We start from the raw sequence: 23133 nt of genomic DNA, 5'->3' as shown, positions 1-23133 counted from the left end.
CAAGAGCAACGGGCTTTCATCATAAGGTCTTTTTGGGTTCCAGAGGGGCAGCTTCTTGGCCCCGATCAACTTACAGAATTTTTCCCCTTCGCCACTGCGTGCCAGCACTGTTTACCTCACTGGTTCCTATTTTCTCGCTCCATTTAATTATCTGGAATCCCATCTGAGACCCTCCCATTGCCTACAAACTCACCTGCGCAATCCTACTACCCGATCGCAACCTTCCCCCGCCAACGCCCTTTATACATCCGGCTATTCCACGCTCCCCTGATCAGTCACTCGCAACAATGAGTCGCTACGTATCTCACGGCCGCGGAGGCGCAGGTATGTAGACCAATGGAGTCATGCGAAAATTTGAATTCGTTCTGACCGGGCGCAGGCAATATCTTCTCCGGCGAAAGCCATACCACGCCGAAAGATCTCGTCACACCCACGATCAAACAAGACATTTATACCACCGGTCGCGGCGGCTCAGGAAATATGGTCGTAAACGATCCCCAGCGCCCAGAGATTGCGCGCGAGAGTCAGGACGTAGAAGCGCCGCCATTGCGTGTCGAGGAGGCTCCCCATCACACTGGACGGGGTATGTTGTCAACAGGACCTATGTTGTATTGACTAGCATGCTGATCGTGACTCCGATGTATATAGGTGGCGCCGCAAATGCGTATATTCCATCCCCCGAAGAAGAGAAGAAGGCTCGTGAGGAAGAGGAGGAACAATTGCGCCGAATTCGCACTGCGTCTAGAGACCGACTGAAGGATGCCGAGCGTGCTGCCGAAAAGCGCAGCGAGTCATCGTCGAGTTGAGAAACTGTATTTTCAAATGGCACATCTCGAGTCGCATCTTTTTGTCTGGAGTGGTATCCTGTTTTCTCAGTTCAGCCTTCGTTAGTTTTATCGGTGGGACATTGAACTGACTTATGCGAATGCATCGATCGTGACATGTTAGGAGCGGAGCGCTGCTGGCAGTGCATGATCTTGGCTCGTGGCTCGGAGAGAAGTGTCGCCGATGATATTTTTTTGTGCCGTCTCGTGTCAACGTCTTGTTTGTCTCGTCTCTCACCTCTTATTCCCCTTTCTTTTCTTACCTCTTATTAAATTTAATGAATACCCATGTTTGTTTGAGTGTTAGGTAGTCAGAAGGAAGCAGCCAGTCTCGGTGGTTGAGTACGGTGCTTATTTATAGCTTTCATTATGATGCACCAATGACTGCAATGAGTCTTATCGTTACTTGTTCGCGCTAACTTGACCTATGCAGCACGTCTGCCTCTAGTCGACCGAATAGTAGTTCCGGATAAGATCTACAGCGTACTAATCGTTAGGTATGCTTATGATGCTTGAATGACTGCTCCAATGAAATCTCATAGACGTATCACGATGCAATTCTCGCTTTTACTCTGGTGAAATAATTGATTAACTAAGGTCATTCCATCATGATATACATACATGCACGATACAAACAATGGCCTGATCCCAGGCCTGCTGTGATCCGTTGCCTGGTAAGGGTAACTGTCTCCAATTGAGCCTCGGTAAACAAATTCGTCCGATCCTGTACTCCGTACGCCGCTAAGCCCGATTGTTCTGAATTGGCCCTCTGTTTGTCTTAAGAGATGCCGAAATTGGATCGCTCAAATGTGAAGGGTGTCAGCCTACACTATGCATGACTTGTTGTCAATATGCTGTTATTTGAAAAGCGCCGTCCCAATATGACCGGGTGTCTCCTTTGACTGGCTTCCATGATAATGTATTTGAAGCGTGTCCTCTCACCGCGGAGGAATATAGCAGCCCGTAGCATCGAGAACCCAGTTCAGAGACTGCTTCGATTCCGTATCAAGGTGTTGACCAATTTGCCTAATTAGTCTGGCTCCCCATTCACCCATCCACCAATGTTCTCTTAAGGAGTGAAGAATCACAGCAAAATGACCGAGGACAATCAGAGCGAACGGCTGTCGTTCTCTAAGCAAGTCAACGAATCGCGGGGGAATCTGAAAGATCCACTGAAATGCGACAACCATGATCTCTCCACCTCTTGCAAGCTTGTCCAGGGACTCTCCCAAGTACTTAATGGCGGGGTTATAAACATCACTCTCATGCTCTGGGTTCTGCCGGGTCAAGGCCGCGTTCATTCTGAGAAGCGCCATTATAGCGAGCCGTGACGTGTCGGGCATGCGCGGTGGCGAATCGCTGGATTCAATTAATTCCTTCATTTCCCCTATCTTGACCCGGTCGATGATCGCTGGTATGGCATCCCCCAAGGCTTTGGTAAACCGGAATACTCCGCAAAGCTCGTCTAACGCCGTTTGATCTTCATGCGGTTCTATGATGAGAGGAAGAGCGAATGCAGACACGATTAATATATGGTAGAGAGCAAACACTGCGTTTGAGTTGGAGTCGTTCAGTTTACCCTTCACCTTCTCCAGGCCGACCCGGGCCTGGCTCCGGTAAGACCGTGCTATCATCAAGTGGTTTTCCTTTGTAGTACCGCTGCTATTGAATGTGAGGTGGAGTGCCGACAATGCGAGAATACCATGCATTAGGAAGGGGTGACGCATCGCCTCTCGAGGCACGGCGACACGCCAGACCCATTCGACCGTGTCGTCCCGGGAGATAGAGCGATAAGTTTCTGTACACCATTGGATCATAAGCTCTAACTCTTCCATATTAAGCTCTTTAGGCGCAGAGACAGGATCGATGTCTTCCATCATGATTCTGTATTGAGAGGCAAGACAACGGCTGGCAGTTGGTGACGATGCTTCAGTGTAAGATGAGGCGGACGATGTATATAGATGAGCCTGGGTCCTCGAGCACATGTACCGAGATAGGACAAGAAAGTGAGGATACTGGGAGCTGCCCTATACGTAATGAATTAGTAGACGTGGAAAGTAAGACAAAGACGCCTCAGGCACGCCGGCTAAAGAAACCCATGCAACCTTCGAAACATACCCCAGCCCGTTGACACTTGCATTCACCACAGTCAATCCGAGTTGATCCTTTGTGATTTCGCCGTGCAGGCATTTCTCAAAGCAACTTGAGCGGTCGAGAAGAGCGAGGGTCGTTTGTCATAAATCCTTTCACAGCGATGCCATTCGGTTTGATTTTCTTGACGTTCTTAAGTCGGTGCATCTTTACGAGACCCAAAGAAAAACCCCGCAGAGCCTTGGATGTTGCACCAGGTATTTATTGCACCTGAGCCAGACTAGTGCTCATGAACAGATTGATTACTCCGAGTGGGTCTATAATTTGTTGCTTTACGAAACCCTCCCTTGGCAGGGCTGTTGTACGTTGGCTTCGACGGAGGAGTCCTGTGCTCCTTGTTGGCCCTCTACGCACGATGCCATTGAACGAACATATGCATGGCTGTCTCCAATATCCCTAAGAAGGAAAGAGGTCTCAATGGATCGAGACTCATGTTCGACGATCGACTACGCTCGCGCTTTTGCTAACTAGACAAATAGAAACGCTCGGGACCAATCAAGAATATCGCAAGAATACCATTGAGAACCGAAGATTGGCAGTCGCTTAGGCGCCCGACGGCTCTCCCACTCCGAGTGCTTACCGGACATCTTTTCAGTCCTCGGCTTACTCTTTTGAGGAACAACTTAAACGAGAAAATGCTCCAGAGTACCAATAGAGCAGGGGGGACCGAATGGATCAACTTGAACTTAAGGCGCAATTGCACGCGGTTCTGGTGGATAATTGAATCTCATCGTCATGCCATGTTGGGACAAGGGCCCGGCGCCGAGATCCACTTCACCCACACTAGTCTCAACCGGGTATCGAGCGGCGAGCCCTTCTTTTTCCGTTTCAAGTAACAAGTATTCTTGGTCTTCGCTTTCATCCATGATTGGATCGACACTGCAAGTCAACGACATACACATGCGCTTTGTTCCATGGTTGACCGACTAGATTAAGTGCCTATCATGGGGTATTGCTTTTCCCACGCGAGGAGCTACTAAGATTTGCTTTTTTGTTTGCCGACTCCTATGGGTACAAAGCGAGATAGGCTCATCCATTGCCTTGGGCCTAGGGGGGTTTTCCAGAATTTTCGCTAGCAGCATGGCAGGACAAATCTCTTGCGACCAGCGATCCACTCCGTGTGGTTGGTCCAAGCTTCTGTGGCGAAGAGGTCACGCATGCGATCTTCTTGCGCCGTACGGAGTACACGTAAGATTGCTTGTCATGAACCCAGCTGAATAGAGGCTAGACTTGTCCTTTCCGTCATCAAGGTAATCATGGGTCGTGGCGGTCCTGGCCAAAACATGCACCGACAAGGAACTTCAGAGTGGGCCAGCGTCAGTAATGGAGCGTTCGTTCAGAGGACTATCCCCTGGCGGGCAATTGCAGAGCTTATCATTGTTCGCATACAAAGCAACTACTCTACAATGTGGCTACGAAGTTGGCGACCATACAGCTGGTGGGTCGGGAACTCGTTTCGCATATTGAAACCCAATCAGTCCTGCTAAATCGGGGGTGGAGTCCTCATGTACGAGGTACAACTTACTTACTATCTCTTGGTTATTATCGCTCAAGGATGTACATGATCTCTTTCCACTTATGGAACTATAACCGACACCTTTGCAGACTGCGCCCCGCTATAGTTCAATCTCCTAATTCGGATAGAGGAGCATGTATGCGCGCATGTCGATCTTGTGCTCAGTCTCTGTTACACCAAACGGTCAGTCGGCATATGTCATAGAAGGATTTATGCTTAATACATATTCTCGCTGTCGGTACCACGTCTTCTCTCCCCTCAAGTTCCATGACGGACCTCATACCGGATATAGATTAGCACCATCTTGACCCTTTGTTGTACATACACTTCACACGTGATCAGCATTTCTTTATATCGTTGTGGTACACCTTGGAGAGCCGTTATTTACTAGACAATGACTGGTGCCCGTGTGGCGTTTTGACGGTTACCGAGACAGTATTTGATTGAGATATCATTGTCTCAAGTCGAACATTGATTTCTAAAGACTTATACATACTAATTATAGCTAGTGAATTTGGCGCATGCCCAGTATATACTATCCCTAGCATCTTACAGCGCTAACGGCGCGAAATGGCTACCTAAAGCCAGCTGCGGTTGAAAGAAAAAAAAAAAAAAGTCCTGTTCCACAGTCCTACATGATTGTTGGTGGCCTGTTGATCAAAGAATGGATGGACATCCATGTCCATAATGAACATACCCCCTGTCCCTTCACAGTTGCAGTGACATCACTCCGAATTGGTCGAGTTTCCTTAAATACCACCATAAAACGCTGAACCAACATGGATATATAATAAGACAGGATATCGATGGGACATTGTACAGTGTCAGCCTTTGTCCGCGACATAATAAGATTGAACACTACGTTCGGGTAGCGATTGTATATCAAATAACGTCATCTGCTTTCCTATAGAACATCGAAGTAAGTCCGCGTTATGATTAGTGCTGACTGGCAGTTGTACTAGTAGGGTTACCCTAGTTAGTGCGACTTTCTTGAACGGTCAAGGTGCATAGATTCAAATTCCGAACGGCCATTAGCATCATAAGCCGGACTTGCTCGATAGCTAGCGCTACTATGTACTCAACTAGTTTCTCAACCGACAGCTGTTCCCTTGCTCTCTTCCCCTCTTTTTAATCACCTTCCTTTCTTCTATACTCCCCCGACCCGAAATCAAGCATATATCCCAGCAGTGAACCTACGTCGCTGAGAGGTCATTATTCTTTAACACGCAATTACTCAACAGACGTCACTATACAACCCGCTCTCATATACGAGAAAGGCCATCCTTCCACCACTACAAGCACTAGCAATGAAGTAACGAACTCCCATATCGGAAGTTAGACAAGACTCTGTATACACATCACTGTCGAGATACTCAAAGAGACGTCCAACAGTAAGAGTCTGGTGTAGCTGGGATTGAGAAAGTCGTGTATATGACGCCTGCGGTATCAGTGCCACCTCTACCAGATATTTTTCATACAATTCAAAGAACCTAGAGAAATGTCTCACTTAATCGCACCATATATATTACGCCAATATGCTGCAAGGATGTCGAATAGTTGGAAGGTTGCCCGCATCGTAGATTAGGTACGTGGTAAGTATATATCTACATCGTCATCGTGATTATTATATGTCACTCACTCTCCGTAACAGCCATGCGATGCTTTATAACAAGTCTAAAAACAGGGTTGACAGCCTCTTTCCCACATAGCTACAGATAAAGTAAGAGAATAAAAAATACAAGATACTTATTAATAGTACCCACTTGCACAAACAGACTCAAAATACCAAACCACATGGTTCAAATAGGAAACCTGATCTCGCCAAAGCCAGGTTGAATCAGCATTATATTGGTAAATACAATCTAAAACTTTGTTTATGCAAAAGTGCTTCTGAATAAATCCCGCATTGTAAACTAGTGTATACCAAACCGGAGACACAATAGTTTCTACTCCGGATCAGGCTACCATAGCCCTAAGCACGTCATTCTTTACGCTGGGTGTGAGGCTCTTTGCCGAGACCTGTCATTCTCCGCCATGGACCATGAATTAACCACCCATGACAGAGAGAGGATTTAGCTTAGGGTGGGGCTGCATTGCTTGCCTTATGAGAGTGGGGGCTGGGGCCTTGAACTTTGTTTCTGAAGATGAGCTTATTTACTATGAATTTTGATCGGATGTGCTGTGTTGAATCTTGTTGACGTTATATACCACGTCAACGGTGACGTTTGTAGATCATTAGACTCCAACAGCGTTTTATGTTTGTACGTTCTTTAATGAGTAGCTCCTCTGTCGCATTATCCACGTAGTTTTTGATATTCGCACCAGCTGAGGTAACACGCGTGCTGTCGCGTAGTCACATGTAACAGAAGGACGACGTGAAAGGAAAAGAATCCTCGTAGCAGCGTCGCCGCTGACGATTACTCCAGGTAATTGAACTATGCAGAAGCTTTAGCCATTGTAACAACTCCACGCTCGGTGTTTGATAATTCTAGGTTTGTTGAAGCGAAATTCCTGTTTACGGGATCTGGGATCGGTACAAAACAGCGCTAGTCACATGAACGAGACTCTTCGAGTTGACGATTAGGTTTTATCTAGAGTTTTTGTGACAGGTACATGTATTTGTCGGCTGAGATGTTGAGGGCGGCGCCATGGATGGATGGCGATCTGAGTCAACGGTGAAACTTGTAAAACGTAAGCCAATGTGTGGGTGGCTTTATTGTAAGCTGTAAAACCTTGCTTATTGGTCTTGTAGATTTTTTAATTTTTTTTATTTTTTATTTATTTATTTTTTTTTTCTTTTGAATGGAGTTGTGATATTTGCTAGTTTGTTGCGTTAATTGTATCCATTAGCAGTCATCATCGTGATAGTAGGTTAGAGTTTTGCGCGAACCAGAAAGAAACCAGAATCTCAGTCGACGTGAGGGGCATGACGTAGAACACCTGAGAAGTTATTGTGAACCCTTGGCATTATCATTCGATATATAGGTCATGGGGAGTCGCTGCGCCCCCAATTTTTCGCAGTTCAATGACGCGGGGATTGCGACCAAATATCCGGTGTGGACGTGGGCGAGCAAAAGGGTTACGATGTCTGCAAATGTCATTTTCAACTTCTTTTCTCCATGGTACCCTGTTCTTCGCCTTGAGTTTACTGAGAGTCTGAGTAGACTCAACACAGATTTTCACCAGAAATTAAACAATGCATTATGCAACGAGGTCCAAACGCCAAAATCTGTCAGCAGACGACTAATTAGGCGTGCAGACAAAGGATTCAGGCATCCCGCCGGTCGAGGATGGAGGGGTTACCATGGACAGCAGAACGAAGTGGGAGAACCGCAGACGGGGAACTGCAGTCCCCGCTCCCAACAGTGCGCGCGGCACTGCCGGTGGTTGTACCCGTAACCCGACTCGTTGGCAAACTTCCATTCTTGGGCATCGCATTGGTGCATGCCAAGGACGACGGATCTGCTTAGGGGCCGACAAGTGCTGATCGACCCTGCGCTTCGAATGTAGCTCTCACCGCCCCAAGTAAAGAGAAGAATTGGCCGAGTTCGTCTTATGGAGGGAGAAGAAAGGAAAGGAATGAAAAATAAAACAAGAGAGAGGTGAGACAGTAACCTTTGCGGTAGGTGTGCCTTCCGTTATCTTTTTCCATTGAATCTGAAAACGGATCGCGCTTGGGTCAAGCTTGCTTCGCTTTAACCCAAACCGGAGGACCACTTGGTTACTCCTCAGCACCGAGGATCGTCTTTATGACAGTCATAAAAATAAATTGGATGCTGAATATGGCAGTGCAGATTGGTCGGGGCAATGATTTTGGCCTCCACTGGACTAGGGTTTTGCCGCTGTTTGGGCTGCTAGGCATTTTGATCTAAACCCCTCCGTCGTTGATCGTTACATTTCCGGAAACCCCACGGACTGGAGATAATTTGAAATAGCTGCTCAAGGTGGAGACAAAAATACCAAATTGACTGATTGAGATCATCTCTATACAAGAAAGTAGAAAAAAAATAGAAAAAGGAAAATAGGAAAAACAATCTATGAAGAGTATCCGTGAAAAAGAAAAAAGGTTTGAATATACAAGTATAATTTGGCGAGTCGATAGATCGTGTGTGATTGTCGGGATATGCTCGGCCTTTGGCGATTGATTTCTCACATTTCGGCGCTACGCCCAGAAGGGAGGAAGTCTGAACCCGACGGTCTGGGTCGAGGTTCCTGCGGCGGGCTGATCATCGCCTAATCCGTGAGTCTTGTTGCTGCATCTCGTCAGAGAGTAAGTCATTTAGGGAAGAACAAAGGTGAACCCAATTTGGTATTAAAATAGTAACGAAAATAGAAGAAAGTGGCGAAAAATAAAAAAAAAGGTACCAAAGAGATGAATAAAATTATACAACAAATGTCAAGGTATATTAACAGGAGCAAAGAAATCAATTGTATGAAAAATAATCATGAGAAAACATTATGCTGGTTGTATCGGAAAGAAGGTGATCGCCAGAAGGTAAAGTTAATAAAAATCTAAATGATTGAAAAATTAGGAATAAATTTCTAAGGGTATGAGCTCATCCACATTCGAGTTCCTCTCTTGTCTGGACCTCTCGTGACTGTCCACGCTCTCCGCTTCGTCATTCGGCTCTCTCACCTTTTCTTCCCTCTTTTTCCACTTGCTCTTCCCTCACAAACTCCCCCACACCTAACACGTCCCGACTTTCAGTGTCAACCCTTGGGTTGATCTGCAGCTTCTGACTCACGCCGATTAAATCCAAGTGGCCTCTTAACGACCCTGAAGATACGCTGTGTGCGAACCTTTGGTCCTGAGGTCGATCCGTGGAAGGCCTAGCGAATCTCCCGCAGTTTGACAGCTCCTTCTTACGGCTCAACCACAGCGATCGTCAATCACCCTTTGAAAATCTGAGCGGAGTGGTAGCACGCGTTGCGAATTGATTGAACTGTACGTGATTTTAAAGATAAATGCTTGATGTTCGTGGTGATCGTTCAACTTATCGCTCAGATAGCTTAGGCCAGTCGCGCATCCTACCTTTCGGGTACGCCCCTCTTTCGCCACTTTTTCCCTGGCGCCCTCTCAGAAATTGCATCCCCGCAACGATCGTACCTCTCAACACTCGCACGCGTCTCTCCCCACAAACAGTTTACTGTGACCCGTACCATTGTGTGCTATATTTTTTTATCAGCTCGCTTCAGTGCCCGGAGTTGTCGCAGCGCAGGTCGAGGACCGACAAACTTTCAATCAGTGCTTGCTTCGGTCGCGGCTTTCAAGCACTCCAGCTATCGTTTAAGAGTCAAATGGTCTAATTGTGACGTTGGACGCTTTTCGTATGCTCTCTAGACGCTAGCGTTTCATCTACCTAAGATACTGTTGCTCTAGCTCTTAACACATTCACGAAACGGGAGCACCGGTTATCGTTACCGTTTATTCCACTCTCACGCCATGTATGCTATCGAAGAAAGGGCACACCCACCACCACCGCCGCCTCTCTCCATGGATCGAATCCCTCCGCCTTCCTCATCATATCCCACACCGGGCTCTGGGGGTGGAATGGTCTCCGCAGGCATTCCGTCATCCAGCCACCTAGCGCCGCTCTCGACTGTCCATGAGGGTCGCATTTGGTCTCTACAAGTTGTGCAGCAACCAATTCGAGCCCGAATGTGCGGCTTCGGCGACAAGGTTAGTTCCAGTATATCCTCTTTATCGACCGACTGCTTATCTCGTCGATCTAGGATCGGAGACCCATCACCCCTCCTCCGTGTATTCGCCTTATAGTTAAGGATGCTCAAACCGAAAAGGAAATCGACATCAAGTATGTAAACCTTGGAATCAAGTCATTAGATGCGGCGCTGACCTTGGTTGTAGTGAAATTGATACTTCTTTTTACGTTCTCATGGTAGACTTGTGGAACGCAGAGGGGACTAATGAGGTGAATTTGGTCAAGCATTCAGCAACCTCTCCGTCGATATCCACGGCTATGTCCTCTTCGTACCCGCCACCGCCGCAGACCCTGTCCCCTACCTATGCGCAATACCCACAGAACGCCTACGGTCAGCCGGTCCCCTATCCGCAAATGAATAGCTATTACCCCGGAAACCCTCAGCTACAGTATCAAAACCCATACGGCGCCAGTCCCCAGACCTCTTACTATCAACCATACTACCCGACAGGCGGCCATATGCCACAAGCCAATATTTCCCCTGCGCAACCGGTTAGCACGGGCCCCGGTGGCATGTTCACGCGCAACCTCATCGGAAGTCTCAGTGCCAGTGCCTTCCGTCTGACCGATCCTGATAACAAAATCGGGGTATGGTTCATCTTACAAGATCTGAGTGTACGGACTGAAGGGGTTTTCCGGTCAGTGAGCATCCATCGTAAATTGTTGCAATGCACTTTGCTAACTTCCTTTCAGCCTTAAAATGAGCTTTGTCAACGTGGGTACTCAATCCAGTGATTCTCCTAATGGAGGAGTATCTGTTATCAATCACGGTTCCGCACCCGTCCTAGCGTCCGTCTTCTCCGAGCCATTTCAAGTCTTCTCCGCCAAGAAATTTCCCGGAGTGATCGAGAGCACGACGCTCAGTAAATGCTTCGCTTTGCAAGGCATTAAAATTCCCATCCGCAAAGATGGCGTGAAAGGCTCACGCGGCCGGAACAACGATGACGACGATGGGGACGATTACGATTAAGAAAGTCGTGTTGCTTTGCTGCACTACGCTGTACGTTGGGTTGAGAGACGTTGTGGCTCGAGTGCCCTTGAATTTCATGGTTCTACTCTTTTTACGCATTTACGGGTTAAGACACGGGGACAGGTTTCGGTCGGCGGTGTTCAGGGCAAGACAGGTTCTTTCAAATGGGTGGGATGTATTGCTATCAGGCTTGGTGCCGCGGTGTTTTTTCTCTTCTTTTTTTGTTTTTCTTTTTGCTCTTACCTTTTTGCTAATTGTTGATTCACCCCCTTTTGTTTTTGATTTCTCTATAATATCCCCCTTTTTGTCACATCTTTTTTTAATCGTCTCGAGATGTATGTTTTGCTGTATGGATGCTGTCCGCACTGCGTGAAACATATATCTCTGTGCTTTTATTTCTTTCTTTTTATGTGTACTTGTTGTTTGTCCAAACAGTGCCGAGGACTCGATCACCCCTATGATATTTCTGAGAGGTGACTGAGACCAGGCGCTTCGTGTATGTTTTGCCACGGAATTGAAAGAACCGACAGGATGGAATATGCCCTAATCCATGGATATTGTGGAGAACCGTGACATCAGTAGTGGATTACCATATCAGGTGATTGAACATGTAGGTCCATGCATGGAAGAAGAACAAAAAACTCAATTGATAATCTCTAAATTAAGTAATTTTAACTTCGTGGGAATTCCATAGGAAGCGTTGCCACCGAGGACCCTGGAACGAATATAATCTACCTAGAAACGGGTCTCGTATCCGTCTGATGTGGCGGTGCGAATGGTGATGCCATTGAGTGCTTCTCTCCCATGGGCCTGGCAAATTTCCAGGTCTGTCGGCATTGTCCGAACCCTCGGCCATTGTTTGCTATACAGTGTGGCTAATTTCTATTATTATACCACTTACTCTTGCAGCGTTACAGACCAGCTCCAAATGTCTCGGAAAAAGTGAGACAGTGATTTCGAGGATCAACGATAGCAATCTCGGTTCTTCAACTGCCTCCCCACAAAAACGTCATAAATCCCCGCGGTTACTCGTCCCGTGATTCCCGTGACAAGCCATCACATCGCTTCGATGCGGTCTCACTTTAGCGGTTGAACGGTGCACCAGCTCATTATTGGCGGCGCCTCCTGATAGGTTATGATCCAGATTTCGATATGATTATGCAGCGGTTGGCGCCGACTGCAATGTAACGTCTCTCTCATGGCTCCACGAGATGCAGAATGTTGTATGACTCTCGCTATCCATGGATATCTCTCAGCCTCCTCGTCCTCCGGATATAAATACGAGGTCGATATCTCGACAACATGTCTCTCCAAACAGCTCAGTCTGAAAACATTATAACCGTCTTCCAAGTCCGCCTTCACAGTCTCTCGTTTATCAAACCACCAAGATGAAGTTCTCCATGGTCCCCTCGTTGCTTCTTCCCCTGCTGGCGGCTGCTGCCCCAGCCGCCCCGGAGAACCCTCCTTTCGGTGTCATGTCCGCTCGCTCTGCTTCCCCCATCCACCTCCTCCCCATGACCGCCTCCGGTCAGAAGTTCTACCTTGGAGGCAAGACCCAGTCCTACTGCCCCCTCCCTGAGTCAAAGGACTGCCCTCCCGGCACCGAGACCGTTTTCTCCCCTGGTGGCTATGGCTTGGTAAGCCCTCTCTTTTCTTTCCCTCGTATTTCCTGTCTCCACCTTCTCCCCGTTACTAATGGAAGTACTCCAGAACGTCAATGTCCCCGGCGGCCAGCAGGTCTATGTTGACCCTAAGGGCGCTCTGTCCTTCACCCAGGCCCACTCCGCCTATATCCCGGAGGGCTCCGCCGTGGGTCCCTTCACTTACAAGCCCGGCGAGCAATGGGGCTACTACTCCTTCAATGGCTGGGGTGCTTCCGGCTTCATGGCTTGCCCTACTGAGGACAACCGCTGGCAGGTGTTTGCCGCTGTCCAGAACGCTACTGTCCCCAAGGGTAACGTCGCTGATTGCCTTGGCTTCGATGCCTTGGCTCCCAAGGCTGCCAAGGAGGCTGCTGCTTGGCAGTACATTTAAATCTGCAGTTGATTATGGGATCCTGATTTGAGAGATAATCAGAGATGAGAAAGAGTGTTGTTGGTTACGCAACGCGGTGATTGTCATGGTTGTGTAAATTACTCTTGTTGATGAGATATGACACTCCTTTTGTATATATGCAACATTTTGAAACGAAATAGTGCTTAGGGTATCGCAACTTTTCTTGTATAATTCTATTGCCGTATCTACGTTAATTTCTCCATATCCGCACGGCTTTGTCCTTGCCGCCGCTGCCCACCTTCTCGCCATCGGGGCTCCAGTCGACGGCGAAGACCTCGTCTTTGTGTCCTGGGAGGTCCATGGCCAGTTTTCCTGTGCGGACGTTCCACACCTTCAGGGTGGTGTCTTTGGATGAGGATACCAGAAGACGGGAGTCGGCTGAGAAACAGCACTGATAGACGGCACCGACGTGGCCGCGGAAAGTAGTGATGAACCTGTTCATGATTAGATATGTATATAACGACATACTGGGTGGTATACTCACTTTCCATCTCTGCCATTCCACAGCTTCACATGGTTATCGAATCCAGCCGATGCGATGTATGCCATATCGGGCGAGAAGGTCACGTGGTTGACCTCCTTCTGGTGGCCCAGTAATCTGGCGACCGGCTTGTTGGAGCTTTCCGGTTCCCACAGGTACATAGTGAAGTCATCACTTGCAGATACGAGCCTCTCAACAATCTTGTTGTTGACGGTGGCCGCTTGCTCGAAGCGTTTCCGGGCTGCGGTGACCTTGTCGGCATCGGCTTCAGGTACCTTCTTGGTGTGGTCGTGGTAGGCGGTTCTCAGGACGAAGTCTGTCGATAGAGCGAGGTGGTTCACGCGGTGCGCATGGGCCTGTAGTGTCTGAATGAGGGTACCCTGTTTGGCGTCCCAGACCTTGATGGTCTTGTCATGGGAGGCTGTGTAAATCTTGCCCATGCCGCCCCAACGAACGCAGGTGACCGAGCCTTTGTGACCGGACAACACAATATCAATTCGCTTCGATACAACGTCCCAGACACGGACTGTGGAATCCTTCGACGCCGAAGCCAATCGCGGCCGACCAGTTTCTTGCGCATGGTACGGTTCCCAAGCCAGACTGGTGATCCACTTTGCGTGTCCCTTGAGAGGGCCTCCCAGTGACTGTCCTTTCTTTGCATCCCACAGTCGTACGCTATTGTCCATGCTACCTGTCGCGATGATCGCACCATTGGGGGAGTAGGCGACTGCCAGCACCCAGCTGGTATGTCCCTTCAGTGTGTGCAACGGTGTACCAGTGTCGCAATCCCAGACGCGAGCTGTCGAGTCGCCGCTTCCGGTTACCATTGTCGAAGAAGATACAGGGGAGAATGCAGTCGCAAGAATGGCTTCACCATGTCCGGCTATAGAAGCAGCGCATCGTGAAACAGCCTTCACTCGGAATACTGCCTGCGGGGTAAAGTATAGAGAGATGGTATCTTCGGTTGTTCTGAGTCCAGGTTGGAGTAGCGAATGATAGAGATCTGCTAAGATGTCGATTGCCTGATTGTCTTTATCCTGAGATTGGTAGGTGAACCGGTACGGTACTCGTTCATCATCTTCCTATAACCGAGTAAAAGATTAGCCTAAAGCGCATATCGGATCTTTGGCTTCTCTGCGTACCTACATTGCCTTGTAATGTATTCAAAAGTGTCTCAAGATTTTTCACATTGGCATCGGCCACTGGAACGGACACTGCAGGTCCCGTTGCGGATCCTGTTGCTTGGTCGAAGAACTGGACTCGGACACTGCCCAGGTTATCCGGGATGCTTTCAATCTCCTGTTGCAGACGCGCCTTCTCGGCGATCTCCGTCTTCTGGCGCTTGGTCGGAGGGGGTACTAGAGTCGACATGTTGCCACTCAAATGAAATGTTTGTTTGTATTGAAGTCGGTCTTGAATAAAAATTTCAACGGCTATCATAAAATCCCACTTATCGCGGAGTAGTGGATCGGCGCTAAACTGTATTTGGTTATCCTCTCTGTATCAATAGTATTCGAGAGTATATAACTTTCTTTCCTTCTTCTCTCTCAATTACATGGAGAAATTCTTTTCCCCTCTTTTTTTTACTCCAAGATTGGAATTACTTTACCCTGTAGAATGTCAGTCTTGATGTCTAGAGCTTCTTCCCTGGGAGCGACTGATTCATTCGTTCCTCTCTCGAGGCAAAGCAGTGGACCCCTCCGAACAAGACCTCCTACGACAGCAACAAGCGTCGCATCTCAGGAGATCATATGTGCTGTCAGCGAGTCGCGTGGTATCTCGTCTACAGTTGGCCTTACTTTTATAAATTTATCAACGGCGGAAGCAGTTCTGTGTCAGATATGTGACAGCCAGACTTATGTCAAAACAGTTACCAAGATCGGGGTGTTTGAGCCCACAGAGATACTGTTCATGAATACAGCCAAAGACTCCAAACTATTCTATATCATTCAAGAAAATATCCAAGAAACAACATTCACATTCTTAGACCGCAGGGACTGGTCGGAGAAAACCGGCCATGAGTATGTGGATCGACTAGCTTTTCCAGAGGATATTGAGTCTATCAAGATTACCTTGGGAGGTAATTATTTCGCTGCTTGTTGTTTTGCTGCCGTATGTGCAAACGACCACATATGTAGGCCTCACTAAGTTTGTATAGGTCCTGAGATATGTTGAGCTAGAGCTAAATAAGACGTTCACTTCGCATTCCCTTCGCATCCGTTTCGAGCCCTCCCAGGGGTCCATGCTGATTGACTTATCCACCATAGTTTCCTTGGAATTGATCCAGAATCTGCAGAATGCCAGATCAAAGGATAGTCTCTTCGGACTTATGAATGAATCACTAACTCCCATGGGTGGTAGGCTTCTGAGAGCCAATATTCTACAGCCCTCTACGGAGGTTTCGAAGTTGTCAGCTCGATATGATGCCGTGGAGGATTTATCTACAAAAGGGGAAATGTTTGTATCGGTTAGACAAGGTGAGAAACATAGGTCCCTTGCTAGTCCTATACTAAATTGTTATGCTTCAAACTTCCAACAGCCCTCAAGGGTTTCATCGACGCAGATAAAGTCTTAACATCTGTGAGTAGATAAGCCTTTTGACGCTTATCGCTTCTAACAGCCTAGCTCATCCTCGTTCCAACTAAACGAACCTTTCAATACGTCGAACAATCAGTCAACAACGTCATCATGCTCAAGACTTACGTGTCTTCAATTAGATCAGTATACAAGGCTCTTGCAACGGCTCAAAGCAGCCTTTTACTGACCATCAGAGAAGTAGTATACTCATGACCTGCTACATTACAGGTCTAACCAGGCTATAGCTATGCGCTCCAGCAGGTCATCGAGCAGTTGAAGAGTTAATTGAGTCAACCCTCAATGAGTATGTAACATACCAAACAAGGCCGCTTGATCTTAGGAATCAGCGTATATACTGTGTCAGGGTACGTATTTGTCGCTTAAGCTGCTATATTCCCAGTACGGCTGTCTGATAATCCGGCGATACAGGCCGGAGTCAACAGTCTACTAGATGTCGCGAGACAGACATACAAAGAAGCAAACATGGATGCTGCAGATCTCATTACAAAGCTTTCAGGTGAGTAGGTAGGACTCGTTGTAGATCACACAAATTTAATGCGCTGTAGAGTCTCATGGAATAGCCCTCGATTTGAAGTTCGACACAGCACGCCAATACTACATCAATATATCAGCTACCGAAGTAAACACACTCCCTGAAGTATTCATCAACATATACCGCAAGAAGAACCGCATAGAATGCCAAACTCTTGACTTAGTCAAAATGAACCAGAAAATCATCGATGCACATAACGAGGTAATCAACATGAGCGACCAGACTGTCCACGAACTGATCGAGGACATCCGCTCCGAAATTGCCCACCTCTTCAAAATCAGTGAAGCCATTGCCATGCTTGACATGCTATCCGCATTCGCACAGCTAGCTACAAACTACGACTACGTCCGAGCAGAATTAACAGATGTCCTCGCCATCAAGTCAGGACGACACCCCATCCGCGAGAAAATACATACCAAGAAATTCATCCCAAACGACGCCTACGCAACCCAGCAGTCCCGTTTCCAAATCATCACTGGCTGCAACATGAGCGGCAAATCTACCTACATCCGCTCCCTAGCCCTAATGACCATCATGGCCCAAATCGGCTCGTTCATTCCAGCAGAATACGCCTCCTTCCCAATCGTGCACCAACTCTTCGCTCGCGTTTCAACCGCCGATGACCTAGAAGCAAACGTATCGACCTTCGCCGCTGAAATGCGCGAGATGGCCTTCATCCTCCGCAATATCGAATCAAGGAGCATGGTCATCGTCGACGAACTCGGCCGCGGCACCAGCACAACAGACGGTCTAGCCATCGCCATCGCCATCGCAGAAGCCCTCGTCGAGAGCCACGCCCTCGTTTGGTTCGTCACCCACTTCCACGACCTCGCCGTGATCATGGCCGAACGCAGTGGCGTCGTCAGCCTCCATCTCGCGGCGGAGATATCCCCTGACACGTCTAAGATGACGATGTTGTACAAAATAGCCGAAGGCCCCGAAACAAACCGCTCCTATGGCCTTGCTCTTGCTAAACTCGTTGATCTACCTCCTGGCGTGCTAGAGTATGCGCAAACAGTCTCGGAGAAAATGAACCAAATTGCGCAACGTCGTCACAGTAAATCTAGAGCTCTGGCTGTCTCGCGGAAACGAAACCTGATTCTCTCGCTTAAGGAGCAGCTTTTGCAGGCCCGAGATGGGAAATTGGAAGGTGAGACACTTCGAAAATGGCTGAAGCGACTCCAGGATGAGTTTGCGTTGCGGATGGCGGCGATTGATGAGGATGAGTCTGTGTCTTGTGGTTCTGAGGATGGCGAAGAACAGGAGAGGTCCTTTTCGGAATTGATTGAAGTGACAGGACCTAATACTGTGGATCATCAGTCAGATCGCGAGGAAAGTTCGGTACCCCTTCTCAACTCGTCAGTTGAGGAAAGGTCCATTATAGAGATTTCTTCCGACGATGTGTCCGAGAATAGTAGTTTGGAAGAGTGAGGAGCACTGATTGTTGAGATGGCGGCTGTTAATGTCTACTAACCCTGGAAGCATTGATATATCTTATCAGAATGAAATCATTCAGTTACCAATCTTCTACTTCATAATTCATAAAACCATAGCCAAGACAGACCGTTTGTTTTCCAGTTACATCAAATATCAACACCACTCCTTTTAACACTTTGTAAACTTGCGTATCACAGTTCTATTATGACTCGCTTAATAACAAAAGCTAAACAGCACAATGCCGTAGGCCTCCAATAGTAGACCAAGACAGTGATCACGCTCCTTAACCAAAATGGAAAAGAGTCTGTTTTCCCTTCTTCCCCTTGCCCTTCTTACCGCCGCCAGCAGAAGACTCCCCGAAATCGGATTCTGGTTCGCCGGGGGTACTGGTGCCTGATCCGCCTGAGGTCCAGGCATTTGAGTTCGGAGCATCTCGTCCATCCCAGCGGACACGGACCGTTCCGCGGGTGAGGCCGGCCATGAGGACATTTGGTTTAGGGGCAGCAGGGAGCGCCGGGAAAGCTTCGGCGTTGCGGGTGTTTACAGGGCGAGGGGTATTACTAGGTTTGGGGGCAGGACGAGAGGATGGGCCGGCGTAGGATGGGGCAGGGGATGCCGTGGCCCAGGGGGTGTTGTTGTTGGTTGCGGCGGTGGACTTTTTGGAGACTGTCGAGGAGAGAGGAGGGAAGGGGTTGCTTGAGGATGAGCCTGAGGGGAGGGCACCGCTCCTGCCGACGGCTGAGCGGGAGGACTGGGCGGTTGAGGATTTTAGTCGGAGGACACGTTTGCCTCCGGCACCGCTGCCGTTCACGGTGCTTGGGGACATGCCTGGTAGGACGCCACCGGGGCCTGGAAGGGCTGGGTAATCTTCATTGATGGCCCGCCAGTCATTCCAGGCCTTGAGTAGTGCGGTGCGTTTGGAGTCGTTTTCGTAGATCTCTGCAAGCTCCTTGACGAGTTTGCCTAGCTCGTTGGTGGAGGTGTCAAAGAGGGAGAAAAAGGCGTCAATCAGCTCGGTGGCTGTTAGGGCAGAGGTGCGGTAGGTGGATACTTTGGAGCGGAATTCATTCAGTTTATTCTGGTCATTACCAAGAAGATTGGCGGCACGTTCGATCACGGCTGCATGACGCAGACGGCGGGCCTGTTCCTCAGGCGTAGCAGATCCGGAATCATGACCGAGACTGAGATTCTGCAGTTCCGGCACAGGGGTGGACGCAACTGGGGGTGTTCGAGAGGCTGGTGTACGCGGGGGAGCGTGCACAGTTTGAGTATCATTACGGGTTAGTTGACCTCCGAAGCTGCGAGTTGATACTGACTGCGCACTTTGAATGGCCATTTGTCTTTGGTAAGCAATTTGGGCTCTTGTTAATGATTGTGCGGAGGACACAGGAAGAGGCTCTGAATTTGGGTCACGCCCACGACCAGCGCCACGACGTTGTCTCTGAGGTTGATACGGCGTTCTGTAGTCGAAAGATGACAGATCCACAGTTCGTGCGTCGCGTCTCGCATCCTTGGAAAGACCATTTGGATGACATTCCAATTGGTGAGCTTTCATGTCCATTTCAGATTCGAACACAACAAACTTTTTCTCCAAACACTCCTTGTCCAGGCACAGGAAATGGTCCTTCTGGAAGTGATCCTCGAGCGCATTATAGTCAATATAATACTGCTGTTGACGACTCCCGGACCGTCTATCACAAATATGACACCTTTCATGGCGATCGCGACAGTGAGCGTACAGTTCATCGTCGCCATAAAACCGTTGACGGCAGAAACCACATTCAGGGTGACCCTTAAAGCCACTCTGTTCAACGGCTCCAGGAACATGATCTCCGTACTTCTCGTGCTTGCGCAACTCCGCCACAGTGAAGAGTTCGTGTTCATGGGTGAAGACTTTCTTGTTTCGCGTACACAGATCGCTAGAAGATAAGAGCCAAATGTGAGTTACATGCCAGTTTATAGCAATTCGGAGAAGCATCACATACCACATTACTTTACCATGCTTGCTCTTAACGTGGCGATGCAGGTCTGGCCATCCCAAGCAAGCCACGTCGCAATCTGTGTCCGGGCAATTGTATCGGAGCAAGAGGACTGTGTCCTCAAAGATCTCGTTATTTTCATATTTGATCCCAAGGTTATCATCTTTCTGCGAAAAGTCCGAGTCTTTGAAATCCTGGAAAGGCTTCACATGGTCATTCGTGAAAATCACGTAGCTCGATTCAGTCTACCCCAAACGACAGACATTAGTATAACCCCAAGGTACCCAAGGTGTGTGGATCGAAATATAAAGCGTACCCGACAATGCGCACAGGCTTTGTTCTTATACAATGCTCGGAGTCTCAACGCGCAGATATGGCAAGTGCGATGATTACACGGCGCAACAGATGTATGTTCGACATTTGACGCACAGATGAAGCAAATCTCTCCATCATCGGCGTCGTCTGCGAGCGCCGCAGCTGCCTTCTTACCCTTGTCTTCTGCCACTGTAGTCGGCCCTTGAGTCGATTGTCCACTGGGCTCCGGCCCGGAATCCTTATTAGGGGCGCTGCGGTTCTGCTTATCGCGACCCCCTCCTCCTCTGCGGGGCCCACTACCCCTAGATCTTGAGCCTTTTCCGCTGCCTTCAGTCGACTGCTGCGAGTTCTCAATTCTTGCCGAAGGTTGGCCTGCTCCCCGTCCTCGTCCGCGACGACCACCACGCTTTGGTCCTTGCGATCCGGAGCCTTGTGGCGGCTGAGTGTCAGACATGGAGGGCGGATATAAAGGTGGGAGTTGGCACGACGGAAACAATTTCAATAGTGTACAGGCTCGGAAATCAGCTCCCAGGGATTAGAAGAGCTCGGCGCTCCTTCTGACACTGCGCGACAAACACTTTCCCTGCGGGGATAATGATCCTAGTGTGGCTGGTGGCAGTGAGGGGGACAAATTGACAAGCGGCGGGCGAAAATGTTGGCTGTCGGCGTGCTTAGTGAGCAGCTTTATTAAATCACTAAAAATCCCCATTTTATTTATTTAACCAGCTAATTAACTTTCCGCAATGACTCCCATCGGCGTCATTTCGACTCACACGAATTTGATATCACCGCCTCCCGACTTGAATGTCTAGAATTTCTTTTCAAATGGCTTTTTCACCGACATCTAGACTGTTAGTTGACTCGATTGACTCAAGGAATCTTCCATGCTAGTCGCTGGTTTCGTCTAATGCCAGTGGGACTATTTTCCCGTCCAAAGTACAGGTATATGGGGCCTATTTTTATTTCCCGAAAATCTGCCTACGCAGGTCCGCGGTCTACTTGAATACTGCGCATTGCTCATGCTATGTCATAATAATAATAATAATATGTAATGGCAGAAGACATCCCCGCAGGATTCTTCTGAAACAGCGACGGTTCTCTAGCCGACAGCATCCATCGCGCCAATCTGCAAGGCAGTACCAACTCCCGCTGGAGAAATAGCAGGTAAAGTAACAAAAGAAAGTAAGGCAATTATGTCGCCAATGAGGGTAAACTGAGTACAACATAAGATCTCGATAATCAAAATGACGGCTCCTGGTTATCATATGCGGTGCTGCAAAGCAAAATCAAAGCAAAACAAATAATAGCAAATATTCGTGAAGTATAGCGACGGGCACGACGCAAATTTTGCCCTCCCTGAAGGCTATGTATGGTGTAGGTCTCCCTCCAGATATGGAGACTATTCATCGGGGCTGTACAAATTTTGGCTGAGGATCTTTGTCATCGTAAACATATGTATGCGGTCCTGCTTAAAGACCGCGCGCATCGGTTCGTCGCAGCGGATTTGACGTCGGTCGGTGGGATCTTGAAGTTCGTGCTCGCGGATATACGCCCAGACCTTCTTTACCGTCTGGGGTCGCGAAAGCTGGGGGAATATTAGCTGCCTCTGATCCAAGTATACGGTGAAATGCGAAGGCGTCAAGCAAGCAAGACCAAAGAGAATACATACCGACTCTTCACCACCCAGCAGCGCTGACAATGCCGGTGAAAGAGTAAGCGGTTTCTGTGTGTCACTGTTAGTACTAGACATATTACTCCAAAAGTATAGTAGTGCATACATGAAATCCACCAGAGCGGTTTACTTTCTTGGAGTCCGAACTGGAGTCGACATCTGAGTCGTCCTCCGCCTTGACCTTTTTCGACGTTTTAGCCTTGGTTGTCTTCTTCTTTGCCGGCTGAACTTTACGTGCGCTAGCACCGCGAGTGGGACGGGCACGCATGTTCTCCTCCGCCTGCAACTTTGCCGCGAAAAGGGCATCCGCATCCACATCGTGATCGGGCTTTTTCCTCTTCATCGGAGGAGTTTTGTCTGATTCGCGTTCCACACTATCCGCCTGACGTTTCTGTGACTTGGAGGATTGGGCAGGGGACGAAGCCTCGACCGGTGTCGCAGAGCTGTGGCCATTGGTCGCAGGAGCAGTAGCGACCGCCGCCTCGGGAGAAGCTTCTATACCACCATTCTCGGCAAAGATGTCGAACCGTTCCATGATAAGCTGCTTAATCACAGCCTAGTCAAGAGATATACGTTAGTATAGTGTAAAATTACAGTGAAATCAAGTGATATTAATATCAATGGTTTTGCGACGTGACTTGACGCGGAACAAACCTTCTGCGGAGTAAGATCATAGCCGACCTCTTCCTGAAGCCCTTTACGGATTCGCTTCTCGGAGATAGTATTAAGGTCGCTCTTCGCCAGGATCGAGTCAATGATTGGTACATATTGGTCGCGGGCTTCTGGAGAGACTGGCGCATCGCGAATGATGTCAGTTCAGAGCGACTTCGGCGGCTTGTGCACGACCCGGGAACATTGTAGCCAGCGGAACTTACGCGACATC

At 48.6% G+C, this 23133-nt stretch overlaps 8 protein-coding genes across 8 annotated transcripts; 4 read left to right on the top strand and 4 right to left on the bottom strand.

Moving 5' to 3' along the window:
* Positions 1-287: 287 nt before the first annotated feature.
* Positions 288-806, top strand: F9C07_931 (uncharacterized protein; the record flags this gene model as incomplete). Its single annotated transcript, XM_041288496.1, has 3 exons — positions 288-324; positions 380-583; positions 649-806. 3 exons carry the CDS (start codon positions 288-290, stop codon positions 804-806), a joined length of 399 nt encoding a protein of 132 aa, XP_041141004.1.
* Positions 807-1259: 453 nt separating this feature from the next.
* F9C07_1061164 (uncharacterized protein) lies at positions 1260-3854 on the bottom strand. The gene is made up of 2 exons (XM_041288510.2): positions 2943-3854; positions 1260-2851 (listed from the first exon to the last, which is right to left on the bottom strand). The coding sequence occupies exons 1-2, from the start codon at positions 3012-3014 to the stop codon at positions 1763-1765; spliced, it is 1161 nt and encodes a 386-aa protein (XP_041141005.2). The 5' UTR covers positions 3015-3854; the 3' UTR covers positions 1260-1762.
* A 5026-nt stretch (positions 3855-8880) lies between these two features.
* On the top strand, positions 8881-11957 carry velB (uncharacterized protein). Its single transcript, XM_041288497.2, has 5 exons — positions 8881-9436; positions 9501-10171; positions 10225-10304; positions 10358-10849; positions 10905-11957. The coding sequence occupies exons 2-5, from the start codon at positions 9935-9937 to the stop codon at positions 11179-11181; spliced, it is 1086 nt and encodes a 361-aa protein (XP_041141006.1). The 5' UTR covers positions 8881-9436; positions 9501-9934; the 3' UTR covers positions 11182-11957.
* Positions 11958-12569: 612 nt separating this feature from the next.
* Positions 12570-13215, top strand: F9C07_928 (uncharacterized protein; the record flags this gene model as incomplete). The annotated part of the gene is made up of 2 exons (XM_041288498.1): positions 12570-12818; positions 12892-13215. The coding sequence occupies 2 exons, from the start codon at positions 12570-12572 to the stop codon at positions 13213-13215; spliced, it is 573 nt and encodes a 190-aa protein (XP_041141007.1).
* Positions 13216-13426: 211 nt separating this feature from the next.
* On the bottom strand, positions 13427-15088 carry F9C07_2058012 (WD repeat-containing protein YCR072C; the record flags this gene model as incomplete). The annotated part of the gene is made up of 3 exons (XM_041288486.1): positions 13427-13670; positions 13721-14799; positions 14864-15088. 3 exons carry the CDS (start codon positions 15086-15088, stop codon positions 13427-13429), a joined length of 1548 nt encoding a protein of 515 aa, XP_041141008.1.
* Positions 15089-15334: 246 nt separating this feature from the next.
* On the top strand, positions 15335-18278 carry F9C07_2208932 (DNA mismatch repair protein Msh4; the record flags this gene model as incomplete). The annotated part of the gene is made up of 7 exons (XM_071509648.1): positions 15335-15829; positions 15876-16194; positions 16257-16297; positions 16343-16492; positions 16540-16659; positions 16724-16811; positions 16861-18278. The coding sequence occupies 7 exons, from the start codon at positions 15335-15337 to the stop codon at positions 18276-18278; spliced, it is 2631 nt and encodes an 876-aa protein (XP_071365700.1).
* Positions 18279-18567: 289 nt separating this feature from the next.
* F9C07_925 (putative C2H2 finger domain protein) lies at positions 18568-21032 on the bottom strand (the record flags this gene model as incomplete). Its single annotated transcript, XM_041288487.1, has 3 exons — positions 18568-20203; positions 20270-20508; positions 20580-21032. The coding sequence occupies 3 exons, from the start codon at positions 21030-21032 to the stop codon at positions 18568-18570; spliced, it is 2328 nt and encodes a 775-aa protein (XP_041141010.1).
* A 629-nt stretch (positions 21033-21661) lies between these two features.
* F9C07_924 (SWIB/MDM2 domain protein) lies at positions 21662-23132 on the bottom strand (the record flags this gene model as incomplete). The annotated part of the gene is made up of 5 exons (XM_041284175.2): positions 21662-22163; positions 22248-22301; positions 22357-22806; positions 22905-23041; positions 23126-23132. The coding sequence occupies 5 exons, from the start codon at positions 23130-23132 to the stop codon at positions 21978-21980; spliced, it is 834 nt and encodes a 277-aa protein (XP_041141011.1). The 3' UTR covers positions 21662-21977.
* Between the last annotated feature and the right edge of the window lies 1 nt (position 23133).

The sequence above is a fragment of the Aspergillus flavus genome, chromosome 1 (assembly GCF_009017415.1).
Source record: "Aspergillus flavus chromosome 1, complete sequence".
Lineage (NCBI taxonomy): Eukaryota > Fungi > Ascomycota > Eurotiomycetes > Eurotiales > Aspergillaceae > Aspergillus > Aspergillus flavus.
The sequence above is the reverse complement of the archived record's forward strand: the minus strand, read 5'-3'. Positions and strand labels throughout refer to the sequence as shown.

Excerpts from the sequence above, each read along its gene's own strand:
- F9C07_1061164 (XM_041288510.2), bottom strand. The coding sequence starts at position 3,014 with ATGCCTGCACGGCGAAATCACAAAGGATCAACTCGGATTGACTGTGGT. Across the intron at positions 2,852-2,942 it reads GCAAGTGTCAACGGGCTGGG|GGCAGCTCCCAGTATCCTCA; the intron begins GTATGTTTCGAA and ends CATTACGTATAG.
- velB (XM_041288497.2), top strand. The coding sequence starts at position 9,935 with ATGTATGCTATCGAAGAAAGGGCACACCCACCACCACCGCCGCCTCTC. Across the intron at positions 10,305-10,357 it reads GAAAAGGAAATCGACATCAA|TGAAATTGATACTTCTTTTT; the intron begins GTATGTAAACCT and ends CCTTGGTTGTAG. Across the intron at positions 10,850-10,904 it reads CGGACTGAAGGGGTTTTCCG|CCTTAAAATGAGCTTTGTCA; the intron begins GTCAGTGAGCAT and ends ACTTCCTTTCAG.